Genomic DNA, 19,134 nt, shown 5'->3' with positions numbered 1-19,134 from the left:
ATGCTAATGTAAAAAGCTGTTTTTTGATATAAATATGAACTTGATTGAACAAAACATGCATGTATTGTATAACATAATGTCCTAGGAGTGTCATCTGATGAAGATCATCAAAGGTTAGTGCTGCATTTAGCTGTGGTTTTGGTTTTTGTGACATATATGCTTGCTTTGAAAATGGCTGTGTGATTATTTTTGGCTGGGTACTCTCCTGACAATCTAATGTTTTGCTTTCGCTGTAAAGCCTTTTTGAAATCGGACAACGTGGTTGGATTAACGAGAGTCTTATCTTTCAAGTGGTGTAAAATAGTAATATGTTTGAGAAATTGAAGTTATAGCATTTCTGAGGTATTTGTATTTCGCGCCACGCGATTCCACTGGCTGTTGAATAGAGTGGGATGCTAACGTCCCACCTAGCCCAGAGAGGTTTTAACCAGGATTTGGACATTAAGCTAGGGTTAGAGTTGTGGTTGAGGCTAGGGTTGAACTGCCATGTGGACATGAAGCTAGGGTTAGGGTTGTGGTTAGGGTTGAACCAAGATGTGGACATGAAGCTAGGGTTAGGGTTGAACCAGGATGTGGACATGAAGGTAGGGTTAGGGTTGTGGTTAGGGTTGAACCAAGATGTGGACATGAAGCTAGGGTTAGGGTTGAACCAGGATGTGGACATGAAGCTAGGGTTAGGGTTGGGGTTGAGGCTAGGGTAAAGGTTGAACCAGGATGTGGACATGAAGCTATGGTTGAAGTTAGGGTTAGAGTTGAGGCTAGGGTTAGGGCTAAGGTTACTGCTAAGTACAGTGTAATAATGCATAATTACAATACTTGTTACACTGTAATTACATGAGTAGTTACACATTAAGGGCACTGTAATGTAAAGTGTTAGCCTTTATTTTTCCGAGTGGGAACTTCAGTTATGGAAGTATGGAACCAATACAGCAGTGATTTGAGATATATTCACATTCTCTGAATCTACAAAGTCCTCATATAAAAAATAAATGAAATTCATCCCCCAGTGTGTATATCTACCTCAGGGAATGGTTCCTGGACAGGGCTGGCTGGCGCTCCGTTAGAACTTCTAGTATTCCAGGCTGACGGAGGAAGGCCACTATCTTCTCATTATACGCTGCGAATGGAACAAAGACATTGAATTCAGAAGACAGTTAGACTGACTCACACAGCAGAAATTGACTCACATTGACTAACTGCAGAAACTGTATCACACAGCAGAAACTATAACACGTGATTTGTGTGCTTTGTGTATTGTATGTACAGGACACACCTTGTGGCACTGGATCAGGATGATGCTGGCTCCGCATCGCGGCCACCACACTGTTCCCAGGCCGTGACAACAAGGCCGCACCTCGACTACGGGACACCTCCGAGGCCTGACAGAATACATATTACAAAAGGTACAGCTATAAACAAGCAAATACATAAATTAAATTACATTTTCCCATAATTCGAAGACGTTATGGTTATCAATCAAACAGTTACAACACTTAAAAACAAGGACATGTATTCTCTATAGTACTGTTTGACTTCTGACCTCTCCAGCACTGTAGCTGCGTAATCGCTGCAGGTGCTGCCTGTGGGTCAGGTGGTTGGGCAGACAACCGTTCTGAAGAGGGATTCTCGGGTCGATGAACGTGGTTGCTCGGCTGTTGTGGTCCACAAAGAAGTTCTGGACCAAAGAGAAGATGTTACAGGAAAAAAACGTACCAAAGTTAAACACAAATCTAAATACCGGTACTGCTAGATCTGAAGGCATAGACCAAATCAATAGAATCATTGGTAAACTTATTCATTTTTTTCACATATTTTCCATCTTCTCAACCAAGGTACATTAAACTCTTATGTGAATAAGTGGGAGAGTTAGCTGTGGATGAACTAAGGGTTGATGTCTCTGCACCTTGCCCTGAGGGTCAGTCTTGATCTCCCAGCCCCGAGGCAGTTCCAGCTGGGCGTCAGCGAAGCGGTTGAGGAAGGTAACCAGGTCTTTGTTGTGCTGGTACCTCTCAAGGTTACGAGCGTCTCTACGAATCTTCAGGATCATGTGCTTCAGGCACGTGCTGCTGGTGAACATGCGGTAGGCCCCCTGAGAAGAGAAAAACATAACAGCATAACCCTGGAAACAAGAAAAACCATACACAACCAATCTGAACCACAATGGAAGAATATTCAGCATCTGTTACTGAAGACTAGAATATGTTACTGAGCATTGGTATTGGTGTTCAAAAGGGAACTATGTTTGTTATAATTGTCCACTGTGTATAGTTATAATTGTCCATTAGGGAGATAGGTACTCACATAGTTGGCATGGAGGACAGTGAAAAACTCTGGGTGTGTGATGAACTTCACCGCTGGACTCTGTAACATAGCTGTGATCTTCTGACTGTTGACTGGAGATGATGACGAGGAGGAGGAGGAAGAGGAGCTGTCTCTTCTCAGCTCTACACACACACACACACACCAGGAGGGAACAAAGGAACATTACCTAAATGGTGACAGTTGAGTACTAGATTGTGTGTAAAACTTTGAAAACCCTTTTGTATACCCATGACATGACTTTTTACAAAGGAAGATTACACTTCAGTTTATTGCATTCTGTAATTGTGACATTGTGGTGTGGTCCCACTTACCATTAGCCATCGAAGGAGAGTCTGTCTCACTGCTGTTGTTGTTGAGGCTTGTTCTCTCACTCCTGCTTCTGCTTCCTTCATTCTCACTCCTGTCTGTGGCCATGGTCCTCTGGATGCTCTGGTACCTGACAAACACATCAGCACACATTTACTAAACATCCTTAAGTCAGAGCAACGGTGCCTCAATCTAGACCATTCCTTTAAATGTGCAAGAAACGGCTTGTTAATAAGATGATTAAGGTAAAATATCTTAAAAATATTGAAATAAGATACATTACTTGTTTTTTTAAGAGGTGGATCAGCTTAATATCCATATACATACACGTATGCATACATATACACATATACACATACCTATATAGATATACATACTTTAAAAATATACCTTTATTATTCCCCGCAAACCATACCATCCTTCCCCCAATTGGAGTAAACGAATAAACACTTAGGCTTCTACCTTCTACCTTATACACATTTTACAGACAATCTATTTTACAATAGTTATATTTTGTTTGTTTTTAGTCCTTCCTCTATTTCTGATGTCCATCCAGTTTGATTTCTAATTGTAACTGTGCTATTTCACAAAAGTTCTGAACCTATATACATTTTACAGACCCCGTATGTTTTACATTGGTTATCTTGTTATTAGTCCCACCCTTCAACTCCTCCCATCTATCTCTCAACCTCATCCATTTTGGATTTCTATTTGCCATATATTTTTCAACTGTGCTGTGATGCTTCACAAAAGTACTGAACCTTTCTATTTTTTGCTAAAATAATTATTATATTATTGATTGATTAACTATGGCTTTTCAAATCACCCAGTATTGCTATCTGCAGCGTTAGTTCTCGGCAAATGTTGCAATTCTTCAGCTGTCACGGGTGTCGTAGGGATTTGACCAAAACGCAGCGGGAACGTGTAAACTCATCTTATTTTATTAAAGAAGGAAAACGTATACAAAACCACAAACGACAATAAACAGTCCTGTCAGGTGCACGAACACAAAACAGGAAACAACTACCCACAAATCCCATAGAAAAAACACCCCTCTTAAATAGGACCTTCAATTAGAAGCAACGAGGAGCAGCTGCTTCCAATTGAAGGTCAACCCAATAAACACCACATAGAAATAGACATACTAGAACTAACAGAAATAGACTAACAAGAACATAGCCCAACAAACTCCGAAACACTCTAAACAAACACCCCCTGCCATGCCCTGACCAAACTACAATAACAAACAACTTTTACTGGTCAGGACGTGACATCAGCCATTCCTGGACATGTGATCAAAAACGAGCTACATATGGACAATACCAAAATAAAATTATCTAATGACTCTGCCTCCTCACAGCAAAATCTGCAGAGCTGGGAAGATTGTATCCTCCATATATATAACATTCAATTGGTTGCAAGAATTTTGTATAGTAATTTAAATTGAAAAATTAGAAGTTTTGAATCCGGCGTTGTTTTGCATATCAATTCATAAACCATGTGCCATGGAACGGGTACATCAAATCTCTTCCCAACTATTTTGCAATTTATATGGCACAGCTGTCAGTTTTTTGGTCCTTAAATGAAATTGGCATTTGTTTTTATTTATCACACTTTTCTTTAACCATTTATGTTCTTTAATACAGGGCTGACATAGAAGTTCCTTACTTTTTTCCCCTTCTACTTGCCTCTTCCTTTTTTGTGGTAATGCTGCAATATACATGACTTGTTTATATTAAGCCTTTTTTTAAATAAGCAAAAAATTATCTGCTAATGACGTTAGATAATTCATCTTGGTAAGACATTTTTTTATTAAAAAAACACATTTTTATTGAATTATCACTCAATACTGCACAATAAATGTAGGTTTAATCCCCAGAGAGAAAGAAATAGAATTTGCGACCATTGATCAATGGATTCCACTACTGTAATAGTCTTCCATACATGTGAGGTCTGTGCAGGGGTTATCCTGACAGAGAGAAGGATCTATGACACAGCCCACTGCTCATGTCTCCAGTTGGACACACTTCTCATTCCAGACACACAAAGGGAATTCCACCAGCCCAGCGAGGGCAAGCCCTGTCCTCGCCTTCAATAAGCATTTAAATGAATTTCTCCTCCCTCGCTCTCTAGGTCTCCAATCCCATTAAGAGATTTCATGCACTGCAGTTGTATAATAACACTTATGCAATTCTTCACAGCCTGTTGTGCACATTTCTCATCTGATTATTACTGTCAAGACTTAGTGACTTTTCCTCCATTCAGAATATCTCAGGCATTTAATGGAGAGTTATTCTAGTAGTGGCTCAAAAAGACAGTACAAGCGTAAAAAAAAGACAGCCACAGTCCTAACCAAATGTTCAACACACAACAACACACAGTTACTATCAGCAGCAAATGCTTTTGAAAAAAAAATCCAAGCAATAGGTATCAATGGGGGGCAGGGTTCTGAAGTGTCTGTCCTATATGTGAGAGATAATGTACAAGAATGATCAGGATTATTATATATTTTTTTACATGTATTTAACCCCTTATTTTTGGCACTAAACAGTCTCCATATATACTGTACTTCCATTCTCTTTTTCAACTGGAACTGGAAGACCTTCAGATGAGTCTTGTGAGGTCTGTGGGCGTCCTAGAGCAAAATAACCGACATGAAGTGTTCGTGAGAGTCACCTTTCTACGGTGTCATATTAGTGTGTAGCCCAAACTGTTCGGGCGCTACAGACAGAAGTTGGCAGATCGGCTGTACCGCATTCAAACAAGTACCAAGATGCTTGTGGGGGTCGTTAGAGCCTCATATTTCCACAGAGGCGTATTAGTTTGTAGGCCAAACCATTCCAAACGCTACATACGATTTTGTGAGAAGACCGATTTTCGGGATGTGTCATGATCTGACAAACACCACTCTAGCTCTGCCACCTTTCACCGCAGATGAGGAAGTGCTACATACACTAGGCAGATGTGGTAGATTGAGATGCATCGATTGCAAAAAAATCTCCATCTTAAAGTGACAGATTTTTATGGGTATTTTTGTATTATGCAAATTCATTTCCGGGCACCGACATCAACTTTCGGGGGTTTAATACAAAACTCCCCCATTCTCAGAAAGAACTGAACCAATTCTAAGAAAATCCTCCAAGAAACAAATAAGCTTTAGGTTCTTTTTACAACCACCAGATGGCCCTGTATAGAGTACGTTTTCACTTGTTTTCTTTTAACATACAATGAAAAGTGGCTACAAAAATATGATCTACCTCTCTCTTCTTTCTTCCCGTCTCCCCCATTCACTCACCTTCTATTGAGCTGTTCCATCTGTTGAACGGATCCGGACCTCCTCATGCCGTCGGGCGTGGCTGCTGAGGTGGGTCTCTGCCACGTGGTGGTCCTGTTGATGTGGTCCACGTAGAACACACGACCGTGGCTGTCCACACGCGCCTCCCAGTCTATACACAAACACACAGTGGAGACAATTATTTCTTAGTTACTATCATTAGTTTTGTCCTGGTATGTATTGTTCATCAACAAGGAATATGAATGATATGACTCAGAGTCTCAGACAAAGTTATATACAAAGCTCACTTGGTGGAAGTGGTTCATCTATAGTGGGGTAATGATGAGGATCATGACGCAGAGCAGGAAGCTGGCTGACTGGAGGATGACTGGACGGTAGGGGACAATCTCCTATAGGACGACAAAAACAGGTCAGTATATCCTAACTTACCCAACTCACATCTCTATTTTGCTAGTTAGTATTCAGTGAGGAACCCAACTCACGTCCTATCTTCCCACTGGGCCCGGCCACGGGTGACTCTCCGTTTTTTATGAAGCTCTGGGGGCTCTGGACCTGCGTGGACGGGGTCACCTGCCACTGGGGCATCCCATCTCCTGGCTCCCTGCTCTCCGCTCCGTTCACCTCCATGTCCTCATCCTCCTGGGAGGGGAAATCACTGCTCTCCACAGACATCCTGGCTGCAGCCACTAGAGGTGCCTGGTTGTGACGGCCTCCTCGGCCCTCATAGCAGGAATCACTGCAGCAGGGCTCCATGTCATCCTCGTCGGACACTCTCTGGTGACCCCTGACCTGGCCCTGGGGGTGGCGGCCCTCGCTGTCCAGTAGCAGGGCCAGGTCGGACAGACGCTCGATGGACAGGCTGCGAGGCAGGGTCCTCCTGGGCCCGGGGGTCAGGGGTTCTGCCTTTTCATCCTCTTCTGAGCCATCCTGGACCCTGGGGCTGAGCTGGTCAGGGCCTGGGTCTGGATCGGGCTCTGTTTCAGCCTCAGCCCCATCTCCCTCCCCGTCCTCCTGGGTGCCTGGCTGGGTGGAGGGCAGACTGTGGAGGAGGTGGTGGATGCGGATGTAGTGGGAGCGAGGGGTCTCGGGCTCCCCACAGGCCGAGGCGATGACTGTCTCCAGCTCTGACACGGGCAGGGAGCAGGGCCGGTTCTTACGCCTAGGGGTGGTCCTGATGCGCAGGGAGCAGCATTCCTCGTCCCCTTCCTCCTGACCCACCACCTGTTCTGCTGGCTCCCCAGGCGCTCCACTCTCCATGTCTTCCAATACAGCAGGGATGACCTGACCCTCTGCTGGGGTACTGTCCACCCCCTGCTCTGGGTCAGCAAGCTGAGGACTGGAGGGGGTTTGCTGCCCCCCTTCCTCCCTGTTATCCTCTACCGTGGGCAGCTTCTCTGCAGCCACAGCTACAGCCACAGCAACCTCCTCCTTCCCCTGAGCTCCATTGACCTCTGGTTGGCTTGGTTCTGTTTTTAGGGCCTTGGCTCTGGAACAGCTAGACCCTGAGTCTCCATCTCCATCTCCATCCATGGGCTGCTCTGAACCCAAAGGCCCTGCTGGATGCCCCTCCATGGGCGTGTCTGTAACTGTATCTCCTCCAATTGGAAGTTCTGGAGCTCCAGCGTCTTCCTCCTCATCCATGGGGAGTTCGGGAGCCCCCGGACCCAGGCTCATGGTGTCCTTGGCCTGGCCCTGGGCCTGGGAGGTCTGGCCCTCCCCCTGGTTACTGGTCTCCTGCATAGCGGCACACTCAGGCTCTGTGCTGAGAGACATGTCTTCATCATCTGCAGGAGCAGAACAGAGCTCATTACCTCCCAGTCAGAGGCCTGTGATGGCCTGCCAGGCTGACTGACACAAAGTGGGTCATATCAACATGAAGTCACACTATTCATTAGTTAATAGACCACTCTGTTTCTGCTTTGGTATGTCAATGAATGGAAAATCCTGTATACATTGAGTATGACAATATGGCAAATTGTAATAACAGAATGTTTAATATCTGCCAGTCTAAATGTAGATTTGAAAGTTGATATTTACAGAAACACTTACAGTACATATTATATATTCTTATCTTCCCACCTCTGTATTGAAAAACACTAAGAGAACCTACATGACATGAGAGGAAGCCAACAAACACGATGTACACCTCTCTGATTCAGAGGGGTTGGGTTAAATGCGGAAGACACATTTCAGTTGAAGGCATTCAGTTGTTCAACTGACTAGGTACCCCACTTTCCCTTTCCTATACAAACCTGGGTTCAATTAGCATGAGTTTTTGTTCAAATACTTTGAGCGTTTGATTGAGCCTGTTAAGAGACCCAAATGGGTGGGGTTAGTACTTTTGGAACTATTCCATTAGTTCCATTACATCTGGACAGTTTGATCAAGCGCAGCAAAACTATTTCAAGGCAAACGAGTACTATTTGAACCCAGGTCTGGATGTATGTGAGAGGATGTGTGAGAGGAAGAGGAACCTGGATGAATAGAGGAAGTGATCTCAAATCTGAACTGCAGCTGTCCACTGACATGTTCCGTCGGCACCCTTCGGCCCAGCGTGTAGCTGACCACACGGTCACTGTGTAGGGGGGTAGAGAGGGGAGGGAGGGTGAGGGAGAGAGGGTGAGGGAGAGACGGGAGGTGAAGAGAGAGAGAGGGAAGGAAGGAAGGAGAGAGAGAAAAGTGGGGGGAGAGGGAAAAAAGTGCAGGAGAGAGGGACAAATTGAGAGAAAGATGGGGAGGTGGCCAGAGGGACAGAGAGAAGAGGGGGGAAGGAGAGGGAGTGGGAGTGGGGGTTGGAGTTCAAAAGAGAGAGACATGTTACTTTATGATTTAAACATTCTTTAGAGGGCTCTTGTAAAGAGCTCCCCAAATATCTATTAATAATCATTTGATTATACTGATAAATGTATGAGCATTCTGTGTATTCCTGAGCTGTACCCAATAGCATGCTTCTCCAGTAGCCTCTGCACCGGCATGGACTGCTTGCCCAGGAAACGTTTGATGATAGGACGACTCTTGGCAAACTTGTCTTTTACCTCGATCTCCAGAACGTCCGTGGGCAGAGACACAAAGTTGAAGCGCTGAGGAGGGAGAGAAAGACATAGTATCTATTTAAAATGCCTGTAAAGGTGCAGTGTGTAAGTGTGTGCATGTAGCCTTATACAGCTGCATATCCCTGTGTGTAGCTGTTAATAGTGCTGAAAATACTTGCAGCTGTAGGAAACAAAGAGGGAGCTGTCAATGGTGCTGAACTCTTTGCACTGAAAGTAAGACTTTGGAATGGAGGGAACAATACATTACCTAACCTTGCGTGATCTTCAATGACAGTGATGCCAAAATGTAGAGGTAAAGAAAAAACGAAACCCCTGTAAGAATATTTAGGAAATCGAAAACTGTTTCTTATTCACAATTCGATCTCTATGACAGATGAGTTAAACATTGGCATTCCTCCGGGTATAGCTTTATCTCTACATAAACGGACCTCTGTGGCTGTGGCCTACTGTACTGTACTGTATAACCAGGGAGTCACGAGGGAGTGAAGGAATGCTGCACCTGATCTGAATATCAAAACAGGGGAGCGGGAGGGAGTAGGGTGCACTTTTCTTCTGCCTGTACATAGCCTCTCTCACAGAAGCCCTCAATCAATTCAAGGTACAAGAGGGAGACACCTAGCTTTTTAGCTATCATCATACTGTACCTCCAGCGCTAAGCTCTTGACTATACAGTCAGATCCAGCATGAAGCATGCAGGAATCATCAGCGCAGGTCTCATACCTCTAATCTTCACCGATCATTTCCATGAATACATAGTGCTGCTGCTATATCCTTCCCCTCAATATACCTAAAGGGGTGTTTCCATTGTGCTAAAGCAGAGCTGGGCCTGTGATACATCTTCTGCCCTTTCACAGTGACACCACATAATTGAACCATTAGCCAAATGAGTAAACCAGCAATAGCCTATTATAGGCAGAGAGAGCAAATTTTGACAGGCATTATTATAAAAGAGGATTACCACATGAGAAAACTCATGGTGTAAATGTATAATTCATACATTATAAATGCTAATACATTTGGCAGGGTGGGAGCACTGCTGTGTTCAGGAGAAGGAGATACAGGCAGGAGGGGGGTACTGCTGTGTTCAGGTGGAGGAGATGCAGGCAGGAGGGGGGTACTGCTGTGTTCAGGAGGAGGAGATACAGGCAGGAGGAGGGTACTGCTGTGTTCAGGAGGAGGAGATACAGGCAGGAGGGGGGTACTGCTGTGTTCAGGAGGAGGAAATACAGGCAGGGAGGGGGGTACTGCTGTGTTCAGGAGGAGGAGATACAGGCAGGAGGGGGGTACTGCTGTGTTCAGGAGGAGGAGATACAGGCAGGGTGGGAGTACTGCTGTGTTCAGGAAGAGGAGATACAGGCAGGGCGGGAGTACTGCTGTGTTCAGGAGGAGGAGATACAGGCAGGGTGGGAGTACTGCTGTGTTCAGGAGGAGGAGATACAGGCAGGGCGGGAGTACTGCTGTGTTCAGGAGGAGATACAGGCAGGGCGGGAGTACTGCTGTGTTCACGAGGAGGAGATACAGGCAGGGCGGGAGTACTGCTGTGTTCAGGAGGAGGAGATACAGGCAGGGGAGGGGAATATCCCTGCCTAACCAAGTCAAATGTCAATAAGCTTTGCTTGCCTGCCTGACAGTATTATGCAGAGATCAATATCTTTAGTAGATGTTGTGGGAGATGATATTGTGGTACCAAATCATGACATCCAAATACAAGTTTTTGCAACACATGTTCAGCATTTTTTTTCTTGAGTAAATACAACCCATTGTAATGTTGGGTGGGAGTACTTGTATAGGGCCTACCCGTATAAAACCAGTCAGAACATTGAAATAATCATTACCAGTATTGCACAGAAGGTTTACACTATATGACTCACTAACAGAGCTCTCCATTCACCTCTCTCTGCCAGTGGGGGTTGATGGTGTTACAGACGATGCCTGAGCGTTTCTCCTGGCCGTGGTGTGGCAGTGCCGGGAAGATGCTGTTCCTGCCGGGGTGGATGGCGATCTTAAGGTAGGGGTCAGGGTTGAAGAACATCCCCTTCTTCAGCCCTGTTGCATGGAAATCTGCCAGAGATGATAAGAGTATAGAGGAGAGGAGGAGAAGGAAAGGCTTTGAAATGTCACCTCTACGGGGATAAGGACATCACATTCTTCTGACAAAGTGGAGTAGAGTGCAGGCAGCAAGAATATCCTTGAGAAGCTCTGCAAAATAATTCAGTTCAATATCTCGCCAAATACAACAGTATACTGTACTTCTACAATAGTAGTAGTAGTAGATTCTGCTACAGGAGAGCAGAGAGAAAATAACTAATCCTGAAAAATAAGTCTAGACAGAATTACTATTTTGAATAGTGTGGCATTTAACTTCAACTTCTCTCCAACTCTGCTCTCTAACAATTGTGACAGCCATGTCATACAGTAGCATAACCTTCCAGTGATCTGGGACTAGACAGGGACTACTACAGTCCGCCTGTTTGTTCAGTATTTGTAAGCCTGTGTTGATCAAAGCTAAAGATGAAGGGGGGAGAGCAGCTGCCTAAAAATCACATTTGCCTCCTCCTGTCTTCTCCCATGCAGTGGTGGGGGGAGAGAACTATTTAGATGTACAACTTCCTGAGCTGTCACCGCCCACCTTTCGTCTAACATCACATCAGTGTGTGTTACCTCACTGTGAATCAGATGGAACTGGATCATACCGCCTCTGCTGCTGCTGCTGCTACATCCCTCACTGTTAGGAATCTAACTCAACTCAGGCCTGTCAGAAACACTTGGCACAGTAGACTGTTCACCTGAGAGGGAGAAGCTGATGAGTCTTCTACTGCCTGTGCTCTGGGGGACTTCTTCATTGGCGACGGGCTTAAATACCTGCAGGAGGGAGAAATAGGGAAGGAAAGAGAGATTGATTGAGTGAACGAGAGAAAGGGTTAGAGGGAGTGATAGAGACAAAGAAAAAAGAGAATGAGAGAGAGCCTTTACAGCATCTCTCCTCCTTGCTCCGCCTCCACAGGTGTAAGCCTGTCTAGGGGTCTTTATAGCAGGCAGGTGGGTTAGCTTTCTCTTCCCATTACTACCCAGGGAAAGATTCAGTAAAGGGAAAACAGCCACTGAGAGATGATGGAGGCCACTGAGAGATGGGGGGAGAGGGATAAGGGTCAGATGCAAATACACACATGCGTGCACATTCCTGTAGGAGTATCGTGTGACCCTCTCTAGGTGGACCAGTGATCATAGCAGTGTGGTGGTGTGTAGGCTGTGGGGGCCTACAGCAGACAGCTGGAACTTAAAGGCATCTACAGAGAATATGTAGATGGGGCTGACAGAGTGTAGCGTAGTGTTGCAATTACATTTTTGTCACAAAAGAGGCGGCTCCTTGTACTATCGTACACTCTGGCATTCGACGCAGTTTTCTTCTACCTGGAGATTGAGACTCAATGTATCATTGTTTCCACTGCCGTGGGGGCAGTGATGTTACTGTCCATTAGGCTATATAGACTATTCATTAAAGTAGCCTATTTTGCATTGATAACCAAATATAATTTCAGCGACTGTTCAAACAATAAACCAGACAACATTGTAGCCTTATAGAATCCCCCCCAAATGTATTTTGTTTAGAAGTGATAATGTTATTCTGGGATCGAATACATTGAAGCAGCATATCAAATTAGGATAATGCTGTAGGTTACACTGGCAAGTATAATAATATTTACTAGGGCATATTATTTAATTATAAATCAGATTATTTCAGATGGAGATGAGGGAAGCTAAAAGACTAGCCAACTTGTTAGCAAGATATGACAAGACAATATATTCTTATTTTGCTTTCACCACAAATGAGAAGACAACAAGAAAACTCAAGAATCCACCAAAAAGGTATTTTGTTTAGAAGTAATACCTAGTGATTACAGGCTATTGTGAAATGCTAGAACCTGCTGAAGCCAACTAGCTAGCCATGTGACTTTTTCTCCACACCAAAACATTATGTTCTATTTTTAGCTGATATGGGAATGAAGACACAAGCAGCATATCAAACTGGTATAATGTTTTAGGTTAAAATGGAAGTATAAGAATATTTGCCAGGGCATATTATTTAATTATAAATCTGATTGTTTCACATTGAGATGTGGGAAGCTAAAAAGGCTAGCTAGCTTTCTTTTTAGCCAGGCTAAAGCCAGCTAGCTACTGGCTGGCTACTACTAGCAATGAAAACACAAAAATAAAAATCTTTGCCATCGCCCCCTTGTGAATGGGACCTGCGAGGATATCATGTAAACAAAAGGTGTCCGCTACTCCAAAGATCCCACTCCACCCACATGCACTCATGGAGCTTGTAGTAACCTTAAGTGCCCACAAGACCTGTACTACAGTTTACTCCACAACAGGGCCAGCACAAGTACAACAGAAGGAAATTCTGTAATTCCCTTCCACCCTCTATTCATCTCTGGCTGTGGCTTATCTGTCTGCTTATCTCTGACTGTACATGCTGTCTGTCTGTCTGTCTGTCTGTCTGTCTGTCTGTCTGTCTGTCTGTCTGTCTGTCTGTCTGTCTGTCTGTCTGTCTGTGATCTCTCTCTCAGCACGTGTGGTCTCTGTTTCCATCTTTCTCTCCCTCTGTCGCTCTCTCTCCATTTCTCCCCCCTTCTTTCTCCCTCTCCCTCTGTCTGTCCCTCCAGTGGGTCTTAAATTAAACCAAATCAAATCAAAATGTATTGGTTGCATACACAGATTTGCAGATGTTATCTTTTCCTTTGACAGACAAATGTTATCCTACCAATAAATAAGCTTGTAATAAATGCCATTGTTTTCTTCTCCAGCCAATGAGAAAGGAAGGGTAACCAATCTAATATATGGATTTCTAAACCTAACATATCGGCACTTTAAATGGCATCTGATAACCCCAAGTAATCCAGACAGTTATAATGTACGGAGCTGGACAATAGATGAGACACTAGAGGGATTGCTGATCCTGGAACTGTCAGGAGTTTTTTGGGCTCTAGTAATAAGCTCAAACCCAGACAATGCAAAGATATATCCTTCAGATTGAAAGACATACAGTAGATCCATAATTCACACGCTACCTCATCATCAGTGCCCCTAGAGGAGCACTAATGAACACAGAGCCCATGTAACACTACCAGGTTTGGACAAAGTAGTCGTCCCACACACTCACCGGAACTGAGGGGTTCTTCACAGTCAAACTGGGGGTAGTGGCTCGCAGGGCCCCGCTCACACCATGGTAATATTTAAAACAGATCTTAGTCTCCGCTGAGAAGATAGAAGAGTCAGATGACAGAAGAAAGAGGATAGAGTAGAGAGGACAGAAGAGAGAACAGAAATGAGTTTAAGAACAGAGGACAGGTTGTTCTATCTTTTTAGCATGACCTACTGTTTGTTTTATACATGATTTCTCAGTTTATTGGCACCTTTATCACATTTCACAGTTGGACAGCTTTCAAAAACAGGCCAGAGACACACCAGTATGGTCTGAAAAGGTGTCCGCATGCTTCCCAGCCGAAACAGTTCGGAAGAGTTTGTGCATATATTATGAAGACATTTTGTGACGTTTTTGTTCGTTTTGGACTTGGGCTGTTCGGGCACACAACATTTTTTCTGGAGGCAAGCCAGAAAGTTGGTAGCCGAAATCTATGCCCCTTCATCGGTGATTGATCAGCAGTAGGGATCCTTCAATAAAGAGACAACTTGTTTTCGTGCAAATTTTTTCATTGAGAAATACTGCATCAAACATCTTAGTTAGATATAAATATGCGCAACTAAGATCTCCTCTGCAAAATTAATGACAGATTTCTTGAGTTATCTTCGGTTAATTCTGACTATTTTGAGGAAGTTTATACCGGCTATGGTGTCTCAAAATGCACAAACTACTATTGTCGTGTTTTCCAAGGGAAGGTCTTTTAAGGGAGTATGCGAGCACACTTGTTTGGTTCGCCTAGTCGACTTTGGCTAGCCTCCAGCTGAACTGAAGCATGCTGATGCCTTTAGAAACATAAACTGGGGGAGAGAGAGTGCAGGCTGTCCTCAGCTACAGGGTTATTAGGACCTGAGAGTCAGACAGACAGATAATACTATCACTTTCATTTCACAGAGTTTCAGTCTCAATCTCAGTGGCTTCTATCCAACCTGCTAATCTACTGTGGTAGCTAAAAAGAGATGCTTTGGAGTAAACACCACGGACTGGCCTATAGAGAGGTACACAGGCACCAGCGAACTGTATTGGGGAAAAGATTGATTGATATCTGATTTTAGCGAATGTCCTGTCCGTACTAATGAGGTGGGAGGAGCTCTTTGAGGGATGAGTCTTACTGTAGGTAAATAAAAAATAAGCAGAGCTAGCTAAATAACAAAATCACTCACAGCTGACAAATCATTACATTAGCAGGACCATATGAGAGGAAGATGGCACAATGGTAGTTGGGTTTTATTAGTTCCACTTCCCTTGTGTGTAAGCAGAGCTGTCCACACCGGGGCCTACTGTACTGTACAGTCAGTGTGGGTTCTCTAGTCTAGTGGAGCTAATGGGATCCTTTGGCTGTGTAAATTATTTTATTTCTATGAATCTCTTGCCTAAAAGACTTGCTTTAATCAGTGCAGGGTAAGAAGGATTTGTACTGGGAAATCCTGATAGTTACAGTATGGAAGTCTAAAGATATGCATTGTCAAGAAACATATGTATTGACACAAATGTATGGGCACAACTGTTATGAGAAACAAAATGGATATGAGATTGTTTCAGTGTTACGTAAAGATCTACAATATGCACTGACGAAGCAGTGTCCTGTTCTGAGAGCTAGATGCTACATCCGTTATAAAACAGCTCTCTCAGTGTGTGGGAGAAGTAGCATATTATAATGTAGGTGGTTTTGGATGTATTTCCAGAAATGCACTTACGCTCCACAAAATAGGAGTTGCCCTCAATCTTCCACACTATCTGGCCCTTGTGGGAACCATTCACTCCGCGGCTCTTGTAGTCCAGAAAGTTCTCCGACGACACCTCTTCTGAGAGAGAGGTAAGACAGAGAGGAAAGGTGTGAGACTTAAGGCTCGATTCAATCCGTATCGCGGAAGTTCAGCACTACAGCGCAATTTAAGTTTAAAGGCAATGTTCCCGCATTCGCAGAGACTGCATTCATAGTAAACGCTGCATATGTCGGCTCAATCGGAAATCACCTTTACATTTCAAGCGCACTAGAGTGCTGAACTTTGGTGATACGGATTGAATCCAGCCCAAAGTTACACTACATTATCACACAAGCATTGTCAATTACCTGTGGATATGAGTCTGAGCACCTTATCAGAAAACCAGAACACCTTAAGATTACCTTCAAACATATGGGAAAGCAGACCTGACCTGAGTCATCACATAGCTCTCCATATACCTTACATGCAGTACCTTTCAAATAGACTTGAAATAACACATTCTTGTTCCTGTCCTTGATCTACCCGATGTGTAACAGCTTCACAAGATTGGAAATAAACTGTTCTTCATCTCACCATCTCTATCTGGCTCTATCATCTACTAATTATTCATTTGGTCTCTTCCATGAAAATCAATGGTAAAATGAAATAGTAAAAATATTCTCCTAAAAGTTATGGTAGTGCTCACCAATGAGGTACATGCCGATCCAGTCCCCAGCGTCCACCTCCTCCTTGATGTCCCAGCAGATGAGGATGTCCTGGGTCTGTCCGATGGCGTAGAGCGAGGTGCTGACGGTAAGCGTGGAGCGGCTGTGTGATGTCACCAGGTCCGTGTCGCTGGTGGAGCGGTACATGGCTGCCACGTCCTCCGGCACCCCATTCTGGAAATTAACGTTGCGAAATTGTTCGGGGTTGTAGCTGTGGCGGATGGGGTCCTTACAGCGCCGACGGTTCTGGGTTGAACGACATGGGGAGGCCATGGCTGCAAGTCTGAGTCCGAGAAACCTGTTCTGGTACAAGTTCTGGAGGAGAGGGAAGAAAAGCAGAGAAGAGAAACTGTGAATGGGGAGGATGAAGAGCTTTTACTGGAGAGAGGTTAAGGAGGCCCCACATTTAGCATTCCTATCCCTGTTTTTGAGATACAGTAGATAAAGTCCAATCAAAACCTTTATCTCCATCTTTAAGAACACTGCAGATGTGTTATTCTGTTGGTTATCTCTGAGCAGACTTTAGAGGTAGCGATTTCTACAATCCTGCAGAGAAAGTGGAGCTACAGTGGGAAGATTACCAACAGAAAATCCCATGAGCTTTGGGAGGTTTCTCCACTGTCTTGTAGTAGCTTCTCAGTGAGAGGAGAGACAACAAAACAGCACAGTACTAACAGTAAGGAACACTCCAGGGCCCTGTCCTGCTCAGGGTGTGAAATGGACTGTTCAAAAGTGATTGAGTGCGCTGCCCCTCTCTCTCTCTCGCTCCCTCAGTTCAATTAAATCTCTCTCTCAGTTCAATTAAATCTCTCTCTCGCTCTCTCAAACACACACACGCACACATACAAACACTGCTGGCTCAGTGATAGAAGATACATGTCTCTCTCTCTGTCAGTCACTCTGCCTGGGCAGCAGACCAACAGAATAGACAAAACCCCTACTCCCCTCTGAGAACAATCCACCAGCACAGTGACGTGTCTTATTAGAGCCACTCTTTGGCCCTCCAGTGTGGAAGTGCATCCAGATGCCAAGCATCCCCTTCAACAACTCTGCCACTGTTCTTCAGCAACAAGGTCACTTGTCCTCTGCCTGCCTCCATACAACCTGTGTACAGTATGGATAGAATGCCACCATATACAACACATGTTGTATAAAAGACATTAGTAAGAAGAGAATGAGAAGAGCAGGGAAGAATGTGAGAATTTCACTTGGCATTCTCTGCTGTGTGTGCAGGCTAAGTACAGTGAGGGAAAAAAGTATTTGATCCCCTGCTGATTTTGTACGTTTGCCCACTGACAAAGAAATTATCAGTCTATAATTTTAATGGTAGGTTTATTTGAATAGTGAGAGACAGAATAACAACAACAAAATTCAGAAAAACGCATGTCAAAAATGTTATAAATTGATTTGCATTTTAATGAGGGAAATAAGTATTTGACCCCCTCTCAATCAGAAAGATTTCTGGCTCCCAGGTGTCTTTTATACAGGTAACGAGCTGAGATTAGGAGCACACTCCTAATCTCACTCCTAATCTCAGTTTGTTACCTGTATAAAAGACACCTGTCCACAGAAGCAATCAATCAGATTCCAAACTCTCCACCATGGCCAAGACCAAAGAGCTCTCCAAGGATGTCAGGGACAAGATTGTAGACCTACACAAGGATGGAATGGGCTACAAGACCATCGCCAAGCAGCTTGGTGAGAAGGTGACAACAGTTGGTGCGATTATTCGCAAATGGAAGAAACACAAATGAACTGTCAATCTCCCTCAGCCTGGGGCTCCATGCAAGATCTCACCTCGTGGAGTTGCAATGATCATGAGAACGGTGAGAAATCAGCCCAGAACTACACGGGAGGCAGCTGGGACCATAGTCACCAAGAAAACAATTGGTAACACACTACGCCGTGAAGGACTGAAATCCTGCAGCGCCTGCAAGGTCCCCCTGCTCAAAAAAGCACATATACATGCCCATCTGAAGTTTGCCAATGAACATCTGAATGATTCAAAGAACAACTGGGTGAAAGTGTTGTGGTCAGATGAGACCAAAATGGAGCTCTTTGGCATCAACTCAACTCGCCGTTTTTGGAGGAGGAGGAATGCTGCCTATGACCCCAAGAACACCATCCCCACCGTCAAACACGGAGGTGGAAACATTATGCTTTGGGGGTGTTTTTCTGCTAAGGGGACAGGACAACTTCACTGCATCAAAGGGACGATGGACGGGGCCATGTACCGTCAAATCTTGGGTGAGAACCTCCTTCCCTCAGCCAGGGCATTGTTAATGGGTCATGGATGGGTATTCCAGCATGACAATGACCCAAAACACACGGCCAAGGCAACAAAGGAGTGGCTCAAGAAGAAGCACATTAAGGTCCTGGAGTGGCCTAGCCAGTCTCCAGACCTTAATCTAATAGAAAATCTGTGGAGGGAGCTGAAGGTTCGAGTTGCCAAACATCAGCCTCGAAACCTTAATGGCTTGGGGAAGATCTGCAAAGAGGAGTGGGACAAAATCCCCACTGAGAT

At 44.4% G+C, this 19,134-nt stretch overlaps 1 protein-coding gene across 2 annotated transcripts in view; it reads right to left on the bottom strand.

Moving 5' to 3' along the window:
* LOC106599291 (E3 ubiquitin-protein ligase HECW1) overlaps positions 1–19,134 on the bottom strand; it is a 57,094-nt gene that overhangs the window by 25,107 nt on the left and 12,853 nt on the right. For both annotated transcript variants that reach the window (XM_014190454.2, XM_014190450.2), the window contains exons 2-17: positions 16,592–16,925; positions 15,877–15,984; positions 14,141–14,235; positions 11,763–11,838; positions 10,868–11,037; positions 8,861–9,003; positions 8,398–8,498; positions 6,406–7,707; positions 6,211–6,312; positions 5,924–6,074; positions 2,634–2,758; positions 2,302–2,444; positions 1,904–2,089; positions 1,541–1,675; positions 1,274–1,379; positions 1,021–1,117 (exon numbers count right to left, since the gene is read on the bottom strand). In XM_014190454.2, coding sequence (XP_014045929.1) covers positions 1,021–1,117; positions 1,274–1,379; positions 1,541–1,675; positions 1,904–2,089; positions 2,302–2,444; positions 2,634–2,758; positions 5,924–6,074; positions 6,211–6,312; positions 6,406–7,707; positions 8,398–8,498; positions 8,861–9,003; positions 10,868–11,037; positions 11,763–11,838; positions 14,141–14,235; positions 15,877–15,984; positions 16,592–16,883 — 3,332 coding nt within the window. In that variant the 5' untranslated portion in view covers positions 16,884–16,925. The remainder of the gene's footprint in view (positions 1–1,020; positions 1,118–1,273; positions 1,380–1,540; positions 1,676–1,903; positions 2,090–2,301; positions 2,445–2,633; positions 2,759–5,923; positions 6,075–6,210; positions 6,313–6,405; positions 7,708–8,397; positions 8,499–8,860; positions 9,004–10,867; positions 11,038–11,762; positions 11,839–14,140; positions 14,236–15,876; positions 15,985–16,591; positions 16,926–19,134) is intronic.

Source organism: Salmo salar, chromosome ssa03 (genome assembly GCF_905237065.1).
Source record: "Salmo salar chromosome ssa03, Ssal_v3.1, whole genome shotgun sequence".
Taxonomy (NCBI): Eukaryota; Metazoa; Chordata; class Actinopteri; order Salmoniformes; family Salmonidae; genus Salmo; species Salmo salar.
This window is presented reverse-complemented; position numbering and strand designations above follow the sequence as displayed.